We start from the raw sequence: 12,710 nt of genomic DNA, 5'->3' as shown, positions 1-12,710 counted from the left end.
AATCCTGACTGTTGACTTCAGAGAGGAAGGGACATTTCGTGGTTAAGGCACAAGACTCCAGGTCTGGGAGTTCTCAGTTGTGCTGGAAGCTTCCTTATATGACCATACAAAGGATTTTTCTCCCTGTCCCACATGGGGTATGGACATCTCTTCTGCTTGTTTCATGTGCATAGGGATGGGCTCCTGTTGCCATACTGTGCCCAACCTAGCTCTAATTACAACAAAGGCATTTCAGCCAGACCTGTTGGGTTTGGGGGTTATTTTCATGGTTTACAAGCAAAAGTTTCTGTTCTCTGCTATTGCTCCTGTGACGTCAGGACTGAAACTGCAAAAGTAGTCTGCCATGGGGAAAGGCTGTCTCAGTATTATTTCTGCTGACTATCCCACCACTGAGTCAGCAAGATGGTTCACATCAGTTTTGATAGTCTTTTGACTGTGTTTGCTCAGTCTGACCTCAAGTTTATCTCCTCCTTGGTGCTTAGGGCTTGGCTTGCTTGCTGGGGCCTGTGGTTTCAGCCAGGAGGATGAACCCTGTGCTGGGAGTGAAGGAGCCTGCAAGGCTGCAGCTCCCTTGGTTTCCTGTTGAAGATGAAGGGGATGGGCAAGGAAGGGCTTCATGTCCATGTCAAAGTATGTGGAGAGATTGGTCTCCAGTGCGTTGTTCTGTGTCCACCAGCTTGCAGTGACTGATTGTAATGATGCTCTTGTCCACTCTCAAGCAAGAGAGGAGACACAAGTTGTATCATGTTTGAGCTGACATTTTGTCTCATGTATTTCAGTAACTTGATAGTGTTTCTAAATTTTTATGGCAGGAAAATATTGCAGTAATAGGCCCGTGGTGGTAAAATGTATTCTTCCACTCCAGGTGTTGGCATTATTAAAAAACCTTGGCACTAGCCTTCAGAAGACTTACCTGTTTCTTTTGCTTTCTATTTTGGAGGGTTTTTTCTAAGTAATGCTCTTTTGTTTCCTGAGGCCCTAGTGGGCAAGCAGTCATCTTGGATGGCAATGGCTGTTTTCAAGAAGAAGCTTCTGTTAAACGTTGACTTTTTAAAGTATCCAGAGGGAGAACTTAGATGCATTGCAGTGTTCGGTACTTTCTGTTGTGTCACGTGCAACCTGTTATGCATGCCTCCGTAACTGAGAGGGATTGCTTAAGACACTGACCCACAAGTCCTGGAAGTAGGACCAGATGGGGTGGGGTACAAAAGGCTGGCTGTGTGCTTAGGGCACTGCAGCCAGGACTGAGGTGTTGGGATTTTGGTCCCTTAGTCTCACAGAGCTTTCACCTGTGGTCTTGGGTAGTGATCATGGCTTCATGATCAGCTGTCTCGAAGCCAAACACTGCCCTACAGTTCTGGTAACCTTGCTCTATTTCTTTCATGGTTTACTCCAAATGATGATGAAAACTCGTTCAGATGTTTATAGGAGTTCCTTGGAAGGCAGCATTGATTTTCAGCAAATTCTAGTGCTAAGACAGTCTGAAAATGCTTGGCATGACAAAAAAGGCAGGGGACGAATGCTCTGCTAATTTTGGGCTGGTTAATTACAGCTGTGAAAGATGGTGACCTTGTTACTCCCCCTCATGATTACAGACAGGTCAGCAGGAATATCAGTGTAGTTCAGGTTGCATTCCTGCAATTGCCTATAGAATATGATATGTCCCTGACCAAGAAAATCATGGTTCCATATGGCAAAAAACCTCCAACCCAAACCCAGATAAAATAGACTAGCCAAGCCAAGGAGCACCACATTGCTGAGAAAACAGAAAAGTAGAAGAATTATTGCTTGGCTACCTCTTTTTTTTTTTTTTTTTCCCATAAGACATGTGGCCCTTTAAGAGAAGCTTGAAAAATATCTTAAGTAGGGGCAGATTCAATGAAAAAGCTTGCAAACATCTGATCTCTGCATGGCAGTGTGCCTTCAGTCAGCCCCCCTTTGTCCATTTGATTTTCTGAACAGTTGATGATCTCACCAGAAAATAAACAAGCTGCAGAAGTGTTTAAGGATTTTGGCACATGTAGGAAGTAACCAAGGAATCAGGGTGGGGGAAGTTTTTCCTCTGCTTGCCGTGAAGCAGGGTGCTTTAGCCTCTGCTGGAAAAAGAAGGATGGTTTTATGTTGTTGCAGGAGCCAGATCTTTTCCAAGCCTTTTTCTTGGGCAGGGAGTGGAAGTGATGGTGGATTTTGCTAGTGGGGCTCAAGTGGGGCATTTGCACGGGGTGCTCAAAACCAGCATATTCATGAGTGGTCTTGCTGCGTGGGAGAGAGGAAGGCGAGGGAGACACTTTTGCCCCAGAGTAACCTCCGCCTTGCCTCAGCTGAGGCGGGTGATTTACTTTTTCGAGTGGAACAAAAAGGCAACGGGGAATTTGTAACTGGATATGTAGATGAAGGAGCAATGACCGTCAGTAACCCCGTGTACTTCGTGCCGCAGGAGCAGAGCGCGTGGTTCCTCCCGTTGCCGGCTCCTCCGGCAGGATCAGCCTGGGAGGCAGAAGTGGCACCGGAACTGCTGGGTCTCCCTGTCACCTCCAGTGGCACCCCGAATGCACACCATACTTCTTGATGGGGCCCATTAGTGACAATATCACATGCCCAAGCTAAGCCATAGCCAACCAACAAAAAATAAAATCCAAAAAAGAAAACAAAACACCAAAAAAAAAAAAAAAAAAATCCAAACAAACAAACAAAAAAAAACCTCAACCAAAACACAAAAAACCGAGCCAAACCATAAAACCCCTCCTGCACAGGAGGTGGGGGAAGAGGTTGTTACAGCTGTCTCCTATAAGAGGGTAAAAGTACAAGCCCCAGAATCTTTCATATCATTACTTTCTCTTTAGAGCTCATTGTTTTCCACTATTTGCTCTGGGTTGCAGCATCCTATCTTCCTAAAGTACAAAATACAGCATGACACCTAGCTAGTTGTTGTCCCTCAGTCTGGAAATCTTCACTCTGGTAAATCCTATAGGACTTGGTCTCTCACCTCCTCCTGGCATAGGTGTTTGCTCATCACTTCTTGTTTAAGCATTATGGAGATAGAATTGTCCTCTCTCTCTCTCTTAAAGAAAACCGCAATAACAAAAACCAAACAAAACACCACTCCCTCCCCCCCGCCCCAAAAAACCCCCAACCAAACCAAAGAAACCAAAACCACAACAACAAAAAACACAAAAAAACCAAACCCATGCTCAAACCCCAAGAAAACAACCCAAAACAGTGTCAGCTCTGAGTATCAGCTTCTAAAGATCCAGTTTTGTGGACATTAGTGTGCTTGGATTATAATTTCCAGATGGTGCCCCTTTGCTGTGATGTAGGTACAAATTTGTTTTAAAGTCAAGAGCTGAAACGCTGATGGCTTGAGAAGGTGAAGCACTTGGGAAAGAAAATGGAAATAATGCTGCAAATGTATTTTTTTAATTCCAAGTAGCTAGGATTTTTTCCTAGATCTGTGATTCTGTGTCATACCTGTGTGTCTGCATATGTCAGACTTTGAAATTAATGGTAGAGTACATCAGCTGTTAACATAATTAACTAAAGGCTAGTAAATCCCTTAGTGGTCCATGCACCAGCTCAGTCCCATGTTCAGTAACAACACAGGGATTAAGTGCTAATGCTGTAGCAGGTTTCAGATCAAGGGAGCAACTTGGTGTGCCTTGTTTCTGTGTATTTATGAGCAAATTGACCTGAAGTAATGATGTTAATGGGAGTTGGTTTTGAAGGTTGATTTAATGGGAGTTGGTTTTGAAGGTTGATTGCTTTTTTTGTTGTTGGTTTGGGCTTTTATTTGAGACCAAGACATCATGGATTGACATTTCTGAAGCCTGCCAAGTTTCAGAGCACTTTACCAGCAGCTCCTCTTCCTTTTTGCTATGGTTTGTGTAATTCCCTCTCCCCTATTTATCAGCTTGACTTTTCCTGTTCAGTGCTCTCACATGAGTTTCTTTTTGGCTTTGCTGTGACCAGAATTTTGCTTGTTTTGTCATTTTCCAGACTTGAAACTTCGGGATTTCCTGATTGACAATGAGACATTCTCTGACTTCCTCCATCATAATATGTCTATGCCATCATCTGCAGTAGAGGAGCTACTGGATGCAGGGGTCAACCTGCAGCAGGTAAAGAGTACTTTCAGCTCCTAACATAATGCTTGTCTATTGTTTGTTTAGCTGTAGTGCCAAAATCCACAGTGCTGGACCCCTCTGTGCTATGTGCTGTAGAAACACAGAGAAAAATATATTCCCTGCTTTTGTCTTTCGACCTGCATAAGAGAATAGTACCCTCAGGCTAAACTGAATTTCTTCCTTTTTCTTTTCTTTTTTTTTTTTTTTTTTTTTTTTTTTTAATGGAAGTAAAACATTAATTAAGCTGCTAGCACTGTTCTGACTGTTTTCAGCCACTCAGCTTGGACTGGAGCAGGATTTCTAGGTCTTGCTCTGCCTTACATTCCTGTGCAGCAGAAGGAGCTCTACTTTCAGGTTTGTGGCCCACGCATTAAGAAAGACACATCCTGAGTGCTCCATGATTGCAGTCATAAACATAGCCAGTGGGGACAGTGGGCTAGAGCCCTGTCATGTGATGGCTAGCTGTCATTGTCATGCTTGTAACATGTTTTTTGCTAGGCTTGATGAATTAGTCCCCCAGCATCCTTTCTAATGCAGAAGTCAGAACAGACTTCAAAGAAAGACCCAGGGTTCTCTTGAAAGAATGCAAAAGGTGGTATGCAAAAGGAGGAGAAAATCTGTTTTGATCCTCAACTCCATATCGGATCTCTTCATTGAAGTGGAATGGATTAATTGTTGTTTTAGTCTTTGTTTTCCTGTAGTTACAAATGCTGTCCCTCTTTGCACACATTGTCTTGTTCTTCAGTGAATTCTTTCAAGCCATCTATTGTAGTGCAATTTGATAAGTTATCCTGCAAGTTAAGGACACATTCTGCTAAAAAAATGTAAAGCAGAGAAAAAAAAATCGTACCCGTTTTAGGCTGCAAGCTTTGTTTTACTTTAATTAGATTAAGACACAATCATACTACAGATGAGTCTGGGAGGGTAGCTGGAAGACTGAAGCAACAGCATTCTTATAATTCTCCCTAAGTTAGTGAAGGGGCAGAAAGATTTTCAAACAGGCAGAAACCACAAAAAAACTCACTGTACGTTGTGTGACTGACATGCTGTATTGGTTGTATATGGAAATGGAAGGAGGCAAAAAGCTTAGCTTCTGTCTACATAATGTGTCTGAAGGGTGGTGAAAGACTGGTCAGTCACCTTATTCTTCCTTGAGTGCTTCAGACTGTGCTCTTGTGTAATTTCTGAGCTGATTCTGCTAAAGTACTGGGAGTGATGCTGCTAAGTCATAACAGCATTCTGTGCTTAGGGATGGCAAGAAGAGCTAATTTGAGCACCAGGATGTTAAGCTATGGGACAGAGCAGTGGCTCACCAAATTTTGTGTGAGCAGTTTTCTAATACAGATGGTAACTAGACATGCAGACCTCTCCCTTCCTGCAGAATTACTTTATCTGACTCACAGAATGGACGTCTTTGATTTTGCTGGAGATCTGGTTTGGAAATCTGACCTCACTGCTGAGCTGCCTAGTGACTTCAGTATTAATAGGCAGTATTTGTTAGGTTTCTGAATGAGTGGGTCACAGCTTCATTCAGAAGTCATATAGTAAAAGGGCCTATCCAGAGTATGCCAACCTTTCACAGCAAATACAGCCTGCTTCTGCCTTCTGTTGGTGTCCTGGGGTTGTTCAGCGAGGCCAGAAGTTATGCTGTGCCATCAAGTAAGGAACTGGAGTCTCCAAGGAGATGGGACTGTTCAGTGGTGTTTCTGTAATGACAGCGCTGTGGCATATCCAGCAGGGCTGTGTATCTAGCATACTGAAATTAATGCAAACAGGTAAAAGCAACCAAAGCCTTGTCTTGATGGGCATGTTGCTTCCTGGGGCTGAGTGACTCAGCCTTGTGTTTTTCCAGTCATGGCAGGTGTGCTCAGAAGGGTGTGGGATTTGGAAGGTGCTTGGGTCAGCAGTGGGCAAGCAGCTGTGTAATCAAGGCTGGTATGCTACTGTTGTCCAGGTGTGGCCAGACAGCTCTTGTGTGGCTTGGAGGTGGGAATAGGTCCTGTCCCTCTGAAAAGCTGAAGGCACATGAAATCCTGGGCCAGTGCTGAAGCATGATGCATTGATTATCAGTGAAGAGTAAATAGTATGGCCAGTGCATATTCTGCTTGGAACAAATCTCTGTTTCATGAAGCAGGAAAAGTCCCAATGAGAGAATTAGATGACATGTAAGGACAGAACAATTACCTATGACTACTTTCAGGCATGAGCCTTGCATTTTGAGAGTCCTTAGGGAATTAAATCTGTCATTTAAGGTGTATTTTTGCCTGCTGAAGGCACCATGGGTTCAGATGACTGCAAGTGGTTAGAGAACTTGCTGACTTGGTGAGACTGGGTGCTTCAGGATGGATAGGTAGAATGCTTTTTCTAAGGTCTCATGCTATGGACCTCAATGCTTCAAAAGGGCAGCCTCTCACCCAAAGAGCCTAAAATCTGGGTGAAAAATGTGGACATTTTCAGAATGGTGGAAGTTGCTCACCTTCACTTTTTGTGAGTGAACACTGAGGCACTGGGAGACACTGGTTTTTCTATATGTCCACCCAGGGAAGCTTGTTCCGGGAGTGTTATTTCAGTGCCCCACAAATATCTCCTTTTCAGCATGTCTATAACACTCATAATAGTATCTCTGCTGGCAAGAAAAAAAGCACCCCAAATTTTCAAAAGGCAAATCTTTTTGATGTGAAAGCTGTTTGGCATTGAAAGATGGGGTTTTTGGCATATGGATACAGAGCAAAGTTAAAGGTTTGCATGCGTATTGCATTAAAAATCCCTTCTCTCTCCTGTCAGTTCCATTTGCTTGCTTCCTGGACGTTATGCAGTTTTTCCCTCAGATTATGCATACCCGTTTGGTTTTGACAGACAAAAAGTTTAAGGCTTACCAGCCTGGTTCAGAAGCTGCTAACTCTTCTGGAATGTAGATCAATCCTCTTTAGCTGTTGAGAGTTGGGCAACGCACACCGGGTCTTATGAAATGACAGAAAGAAGAAATTAAGTATACAGCTGTTACCTGTGCATTTACAGTCCATCTGTCTAGCCCCAAGGCAAACAAAAGTTTCTTTCCAATAGTAGGCTCCTGATTTTTTTCCTTGTTTATCATCTTTAAGAAGTACGCAGCTTTTTGGCATGGACTTTGCTGTTCAGCAAACATGAAGCTGGTAACTGACCTTATTAAAAGACTTTGTTTATCAGGTCTGAAACAGTCTCATGATAACTCTGAGGCATTTTATCAATTTTGTTAATAAGGTGATTGCATATGGATTAGGAGACATTATTGACAAGGAAACCATTACCTTAAGAAAAATATGTCTGTGAAGGAAGACTCTAGGATCTTATCTCATTTGTTGCAGCCAGTAAGATAACTTTTTTTTCACTGATACATTATCTGCTCAAAACCACTGCAAAACGTTTGTCTCAGCAGTTAGTGAGTAGATACTTCAGAGTTCAGGGAGATGATTCTGAATCATTACTGCTTAGAAAATGTGACTGGCAGATATGTCTTAAGTAGTTTGGGACATAGGTCTTTTGCCCTTCACATAGATTTGCCAGACTTGTCTGGTCACAAGCCTTGTTTTTTTCTCTGTGGCTCATTTCCCAGAAGACTGAATGTTAGGCAATGCATGTACCCTTGGTTGGAGGAAATGGCTGCTGTGGAGGACAGGATCATGGCTGCTTTGTGCATATTTGAGGGAGAGTGAAGAGAGACCTGCCTCCCCCAGGACTTCTCTCCCATGTTCTCAGCAGGGAAGGGATTTTCTTGGAACTGAGTTGCATATGAATCAGGGCTACTCAACCTGTAGGGAAGAATGCCCCCTGACCTCTATCTGGAAATGTTATGAATGGCTTGCTTTTTCTGAGCAATAACCAATGTTTTTTCTTGAAGTCTTAGATGAAGGCAGACTTACATGCTTTTCCCACTTTCACAGGTCATTGTGTCTGGTTATCGAATGCGACTGAGAGATCTCTGCAATAGCTCAGCATCATCTGAATTTCTTATGATCCAAAATCAGATGGCAGCCATGGACTCTGAAGCCTTCATTTGCACCTTGTCAAAGGAAAAACTCCATGCAGCCGAGCAAGCCTTCCGTGCTAACCTGAATCCTTTGAAGCCTCTTCAGGTGAGTTCACTGGGCGCACCAGTGAGAGTCTGTCATTGACACAGTGACATTTTCCATGTCATTCAGTCTAGGAATTCATCCCTGTATTTCCAGAACTGCTTAGAGACAGTTAGAAAGAAGAAGGATGGTCGGTCTTTGTTATGGGAGCATGAGCAACATGCTTCTTCCCGTCATTCTTACCCCTCTTCAGTCTGCTACTTGCACAGCATAAGTGTGTGTGGTCTGGAGTTCAGTTTGTTTGAGGAAGGTCTTTAAGATGCACAGTAACAAACAGGCTCTTGGTTGTCCCTGTGTTCTAGTCAAATATTGTATCTTGGCTGGAAAGAGACCAAATATGAGCCTGGCTTTTGCTGAGCACTAAAACTACCACCCTCTGCCCTTGGCATGGGGCCACTGAGTACAGAAGTTTCTAGCCACTGACAGGCCACAACCTTTAAGGAGGTTTAAATCGTATGAAGCTGAGTCAAATTTTAAATTCCTGTTTCAAAAATCATCCAATGGAATGGGGTATTGGGGGAAGAATTCATTGAACTTCAAGAAAACACATTATTTACAGGGTAACTGGAGACTAGAGTAGGTTGGATCTAGGAAAATCCAATATTGTTTTGCTACAGATCTGCAATATCTGTTAAAATATGGAAGTTTAAGGAATTCAGTGCTAAGAATGACAACAGAGTGAAGAAAGGATCACAGAACCAACCCTGTTACCCACTATAACAAATATTCTATTGTCTGCTGTGTCAGATTTCAGATTTGATGAGTCTTTCAGTACTCAAAGCCATGTACCAATTGCTTGGCTTCGTCTGTAGCCAAAGAGGGCCATTATTAAGCACTGGAATCATATTTCTCTCCTGCACACTATGTAGTGGTCAGTGACTTCTTCTCTCCACAGTTCATCTTCTGTTTTCCAAGTGTCCTCCATCTGCACTTTGTCTTTGCTGCTGGACAAGCAAGACAACCCATAAGCAATAAGAGATGGGGTAACAGCACTAAAATTGTAACAGAGATGGACTGTTTGGAGAAGACTCACTATAACTTCTTACTTGTCTTCAGTTGTATGTGTATATGCACATATATACATAATTTACTTTAAACCACTCAAAGGTACTAGAGTTCTGCAGTCTGAGTGGGCTGGAAATAGACAGCTATTGTATCACTCAGAATTGCTTTTCTGGGTCCTGTGAAGACTGTCTTGCTTTTCTTATTTATGGAAGCTTCTGCAGCTTAGCTGATAGAAGCAGGTAACTTAGTGTCTGTGTTCTTAGGTCTATATTGTTTGTTGGTGAAAGGAAACATTCATAAGCCATTTTGTGCCTCCTGGCAACAGCAGTATAGATTTAAGACATTATGTGCAGTTTTGGGGGCCTTCTGAGAAGCTGGCTCATGAGCTTGTCTTTAAGGGGAAAAGAACTGGAGTCCAGAAGCCAGCAGTTCTAAACCTGCTGTGCATTATTGTCTGGTAAAGGTCTACAGAAATGTGTCACACTGTATCCAGTACTTAAGAGCTGCTGTAGTGAATCAGTGAGTGAAACAAAAACTAACTGGCTTCTGTATGGCCAGACAAAATGAATACATTAAGTGTGGGATCACAACCAACACATTTGAAACTTAGTGTCTTTAGAGGTTAAAAGTTGCTCTGACCTGCAGTAACATCCTTGAACAAAGAGGGAACTTTCTGCTCATGAACAAAGGAGGTTTTTGACACAGCTTATTGAAGGCATTGTATGTCAAATCTTGGACATGTACTCTGAAGATAGCATGCTCTGTATCTACTACAGAGTCTGTAAACCAATGCCAGCAATTTGTCAAGATATTAATTTATTTTTTTTCTGAATCTCTTTGATGTACTTCACAGCAAGGCATTTCAGTAAGCAAAGTAAGGGCCAAGTCCAATGCAGGTGCAACAGCAATTTGGAGACAGGTTTTTAGCTTGTGTAATTGGACATGACCTTCACTGATTGCACTATAAATTTTATGATTTATGGAGAGGCAGCACATTAGTACAAGAAGGTTAATACAAGGGCTTGTAATTGTGTGCAAGAAATTCAACACCAAGGGCTTGAATTGTAAACTGGAAATTTGTGCCTCTCTGATATCTGGGCAGTTAAGTGGCTACGGTTTCTTGAAATGTCTTAATACGCAGGACTTAGCCTGACATCCACCTGCTTGGTTTTTTCCCCCTCTTCATTCCTGTTTGTTATTCTCTCTGCAAGATGATGCAGTAAATTTCATCATGGAATTGATCCGGATTAAAAGTGATTGACCTGATTGTATGTTTACACAAATATTTATGCTAAAACATGAAGGGTAGAGGGCAAGATTTAGAGCCCTATGATCAGGGAATGAGTGTGTGGGCTGAGTCCCTGATGATAACACTCAGTTCTGGCTTAAAATGTGTGTACATTTGCAGCCTCAGGGAAATGCTAAATGTTGTAAGTAGCTCTCAAAAATGCAGTAGTTACTAGCAAATTATGGACAGATCAAGGTTTTAAAAAATAAATTAAAGTGCATGCATGATGAAATGCATGAGCTCTAAATGTCACAGCACTGCTTTTATAAAAAGAAAGGCAAGGAATAAACATTTTACATACCTGCTCCTCAGTTCTATCCAGAGCACCTTCAGTGTTGCCCAAAGGGCAGTGATACAGTTAAAACAAGAACTTCTAATTAAAATTTTACACTAGAATTCTAGCTCTGTCACTGATCTTTTGTACTGCATGAATTTAGCCTGTTCTGTAGGATGCAAAAACAGAGCCAAGCACATGGAGGTATGGTAGGGAGGTTAAAGTCTGTTTTCTTACTGTTTTTTGTCTAAGAACCTACTTGAAGCAGGCTGTTCAGATCAAAACCCAGCAGAAAATCTGGGTGTGATCATGGAGCACCAAGGTGGAGGATCAACTTTCCTTCTTCTGAGTGTTCAATCCACTAGATGGAAAAAGTGTTTCATAAAGTCAAATTCCCTATTCCATGGCCCATGTCTTAATCAGCATCCATTCTCTGAAGCCTTTTGACCAACAATACTATAGGACATGTTGTACAAGCACCTTGTGGACATATTATCTCTTCTTGAGGCTTGCCTTGCACTGGCTGAGTGAGACTGAGGCAGGAGAAGCTGGTTTGAGAACAGTAGTGAAACATGTTTGCATATTACATATGACTGCATGCATGCAAATTTCCTTCCTGGCTTTCTCCTCATAGTAGGCCAGCACTTGTCCCATAGAGGAACTACACAGTTTGGGAAAGGCTAACAAGAGCAATGGCAGTAAGTTCCCAGCCATTACCACAGTTCAGTGGGACATTTCTGACCATCTTATATCATAGAAGTATCTGTTTGTGTATCCCTCTGCAAATCTTCCCAGTTTTGATTGTGATTTAGTGGGGGAAGGTTAAATGATAATTCAGATTGCTCCTGTGGAATTTCATCTCTTAGACAACACTGCCTAATAAGGGCTTTGCCCTACTCAGTTCCAGTGGTATGGATCTGTAATAAGCCATAAATATGCTGTGGCTTGTCTACTACAGTGGTCCTTGAAAGACTGTGGGTGAGCACATGAAAATCCAATTGTTTCTTTCTCCCTCTGTAATATGGGTGGTATTTTGTCAAATGGTTAGCATGAACTAAGCATTAGATAATAAATGCATTGCAGTTGAAAAATGGTTTTTAGAAAAGGTCTCCTAATGTAATTATGTGCTACAACTGAATTAGTAGCTTTCTTTGGTGTTTTGAGAGCATTTTCAGTCAAGCACAATGACATCATCTGTTAAGCAGCAGAGGTTTGAGACTTCCACTTTCAGGAAACAAGAGCTGAAGCTTCAAGCACGTGATTTTTCTGCAGAGGCCAGTGGAAAGTTTCTAGTAAGATCAGTATAAAGTTGTAATAACTATTTCAAAGCAAATGTGGTAGAGTCATCTTCATTAAGGAGAAACAGTCAGCTGTATGATGCAGACTGAATTTTGGCTGAATATTTTGACTTCCCAACATTGTAAACCCATGCATTCTCATATATGTTAAATCAGATTTGTCCATCCCCTGTAAGTCTCACGTGAGTTTATTCAAGGCTTGTCCCTCAACTCCAGCCATCTCAAGTATTTGTCACTAGAGTAAATCTTGTAGCATGCCCATACAAGCACAGAGTTCCCCCCAGTGTACTCAGTACTTCAGGAGTATTATGATGTTGGCTGCCCCAAAAGACAAATTTAGTGACTTGCTAGCCACTACCACAGTAATTGTAGAGGGCAGTTGTGTTCAAAATGTGCTAGACGTTTGTCTTTCCACACTGTGCCTAGAACAGACAGGTGATGTTTTTGCAGCACATTGCCAGTAAATGAGTCATTGCCCTCCCCAGCCCCTAGATGTAGTGTGGATATCTGCTAAAGACAGTCCCACAGTAGGAACAGTCTTCCTGGGTCTACCCTGGACCGAGAGGTTTCTTATTAATGTAATTAACTACTTAGTGAGTCACTACAAAGATGTAT

The 12,710-nt window shown here is 42.2% G+C and overlaps 1 protein-coding gene across 3 annotated transcripts in view; it reads left to right on the top strand.

The window, feature by feature from the left end:
- The window catches only part of ABCA1 (ATP binding cassette subfamily A member 1), an 88,192-nt gene that overhangs the window by 41,499 nt on the left and 33,983 nt on the right, over positions 1 to 12,710 (top strand). For all 3 annotated transcript variants that reach the window (XM_041407491.1, XM_041407489.1, XM_041407490.1), the window contains exons 6-7: positions 3,994 to 4,115; positions 8,042 to 8,233. In XM_041407491.1, coding sequence (XP_041263425.1) covers positions 3,994 to 4,115; positions 8,042 to 8,233 — 314 coding nt within the window. The remainder of the gene's footprint in view (positions 1 to 3,993; positions 4,116 to 8,041; positions 8,234 to 12,710) is intronic.

The sequence above is a fragment of the Onychostruthus taczanowskii genome, unplaced genomic scaffold, assembly GCF_017590055.1.
Source record: "Onychostruthus taczanowskii isolate IOZ18803 unplaced genomic scaffold, ASM1759005v1 scaffold267, whole genome shotgun sequence".
Classification (NCBI taxonomy): Eukaryota; Metazoa; Chordata; class Aves; order Passeriformes; family Passeridae; genus Onychostruthus; species Onychostruthus taczanowskii.
The sequence above is the reverse complement of the archived record's forward strand: the minus strand, read 5'-3'. Positions and strand labels throughout refer to the sequence as shown.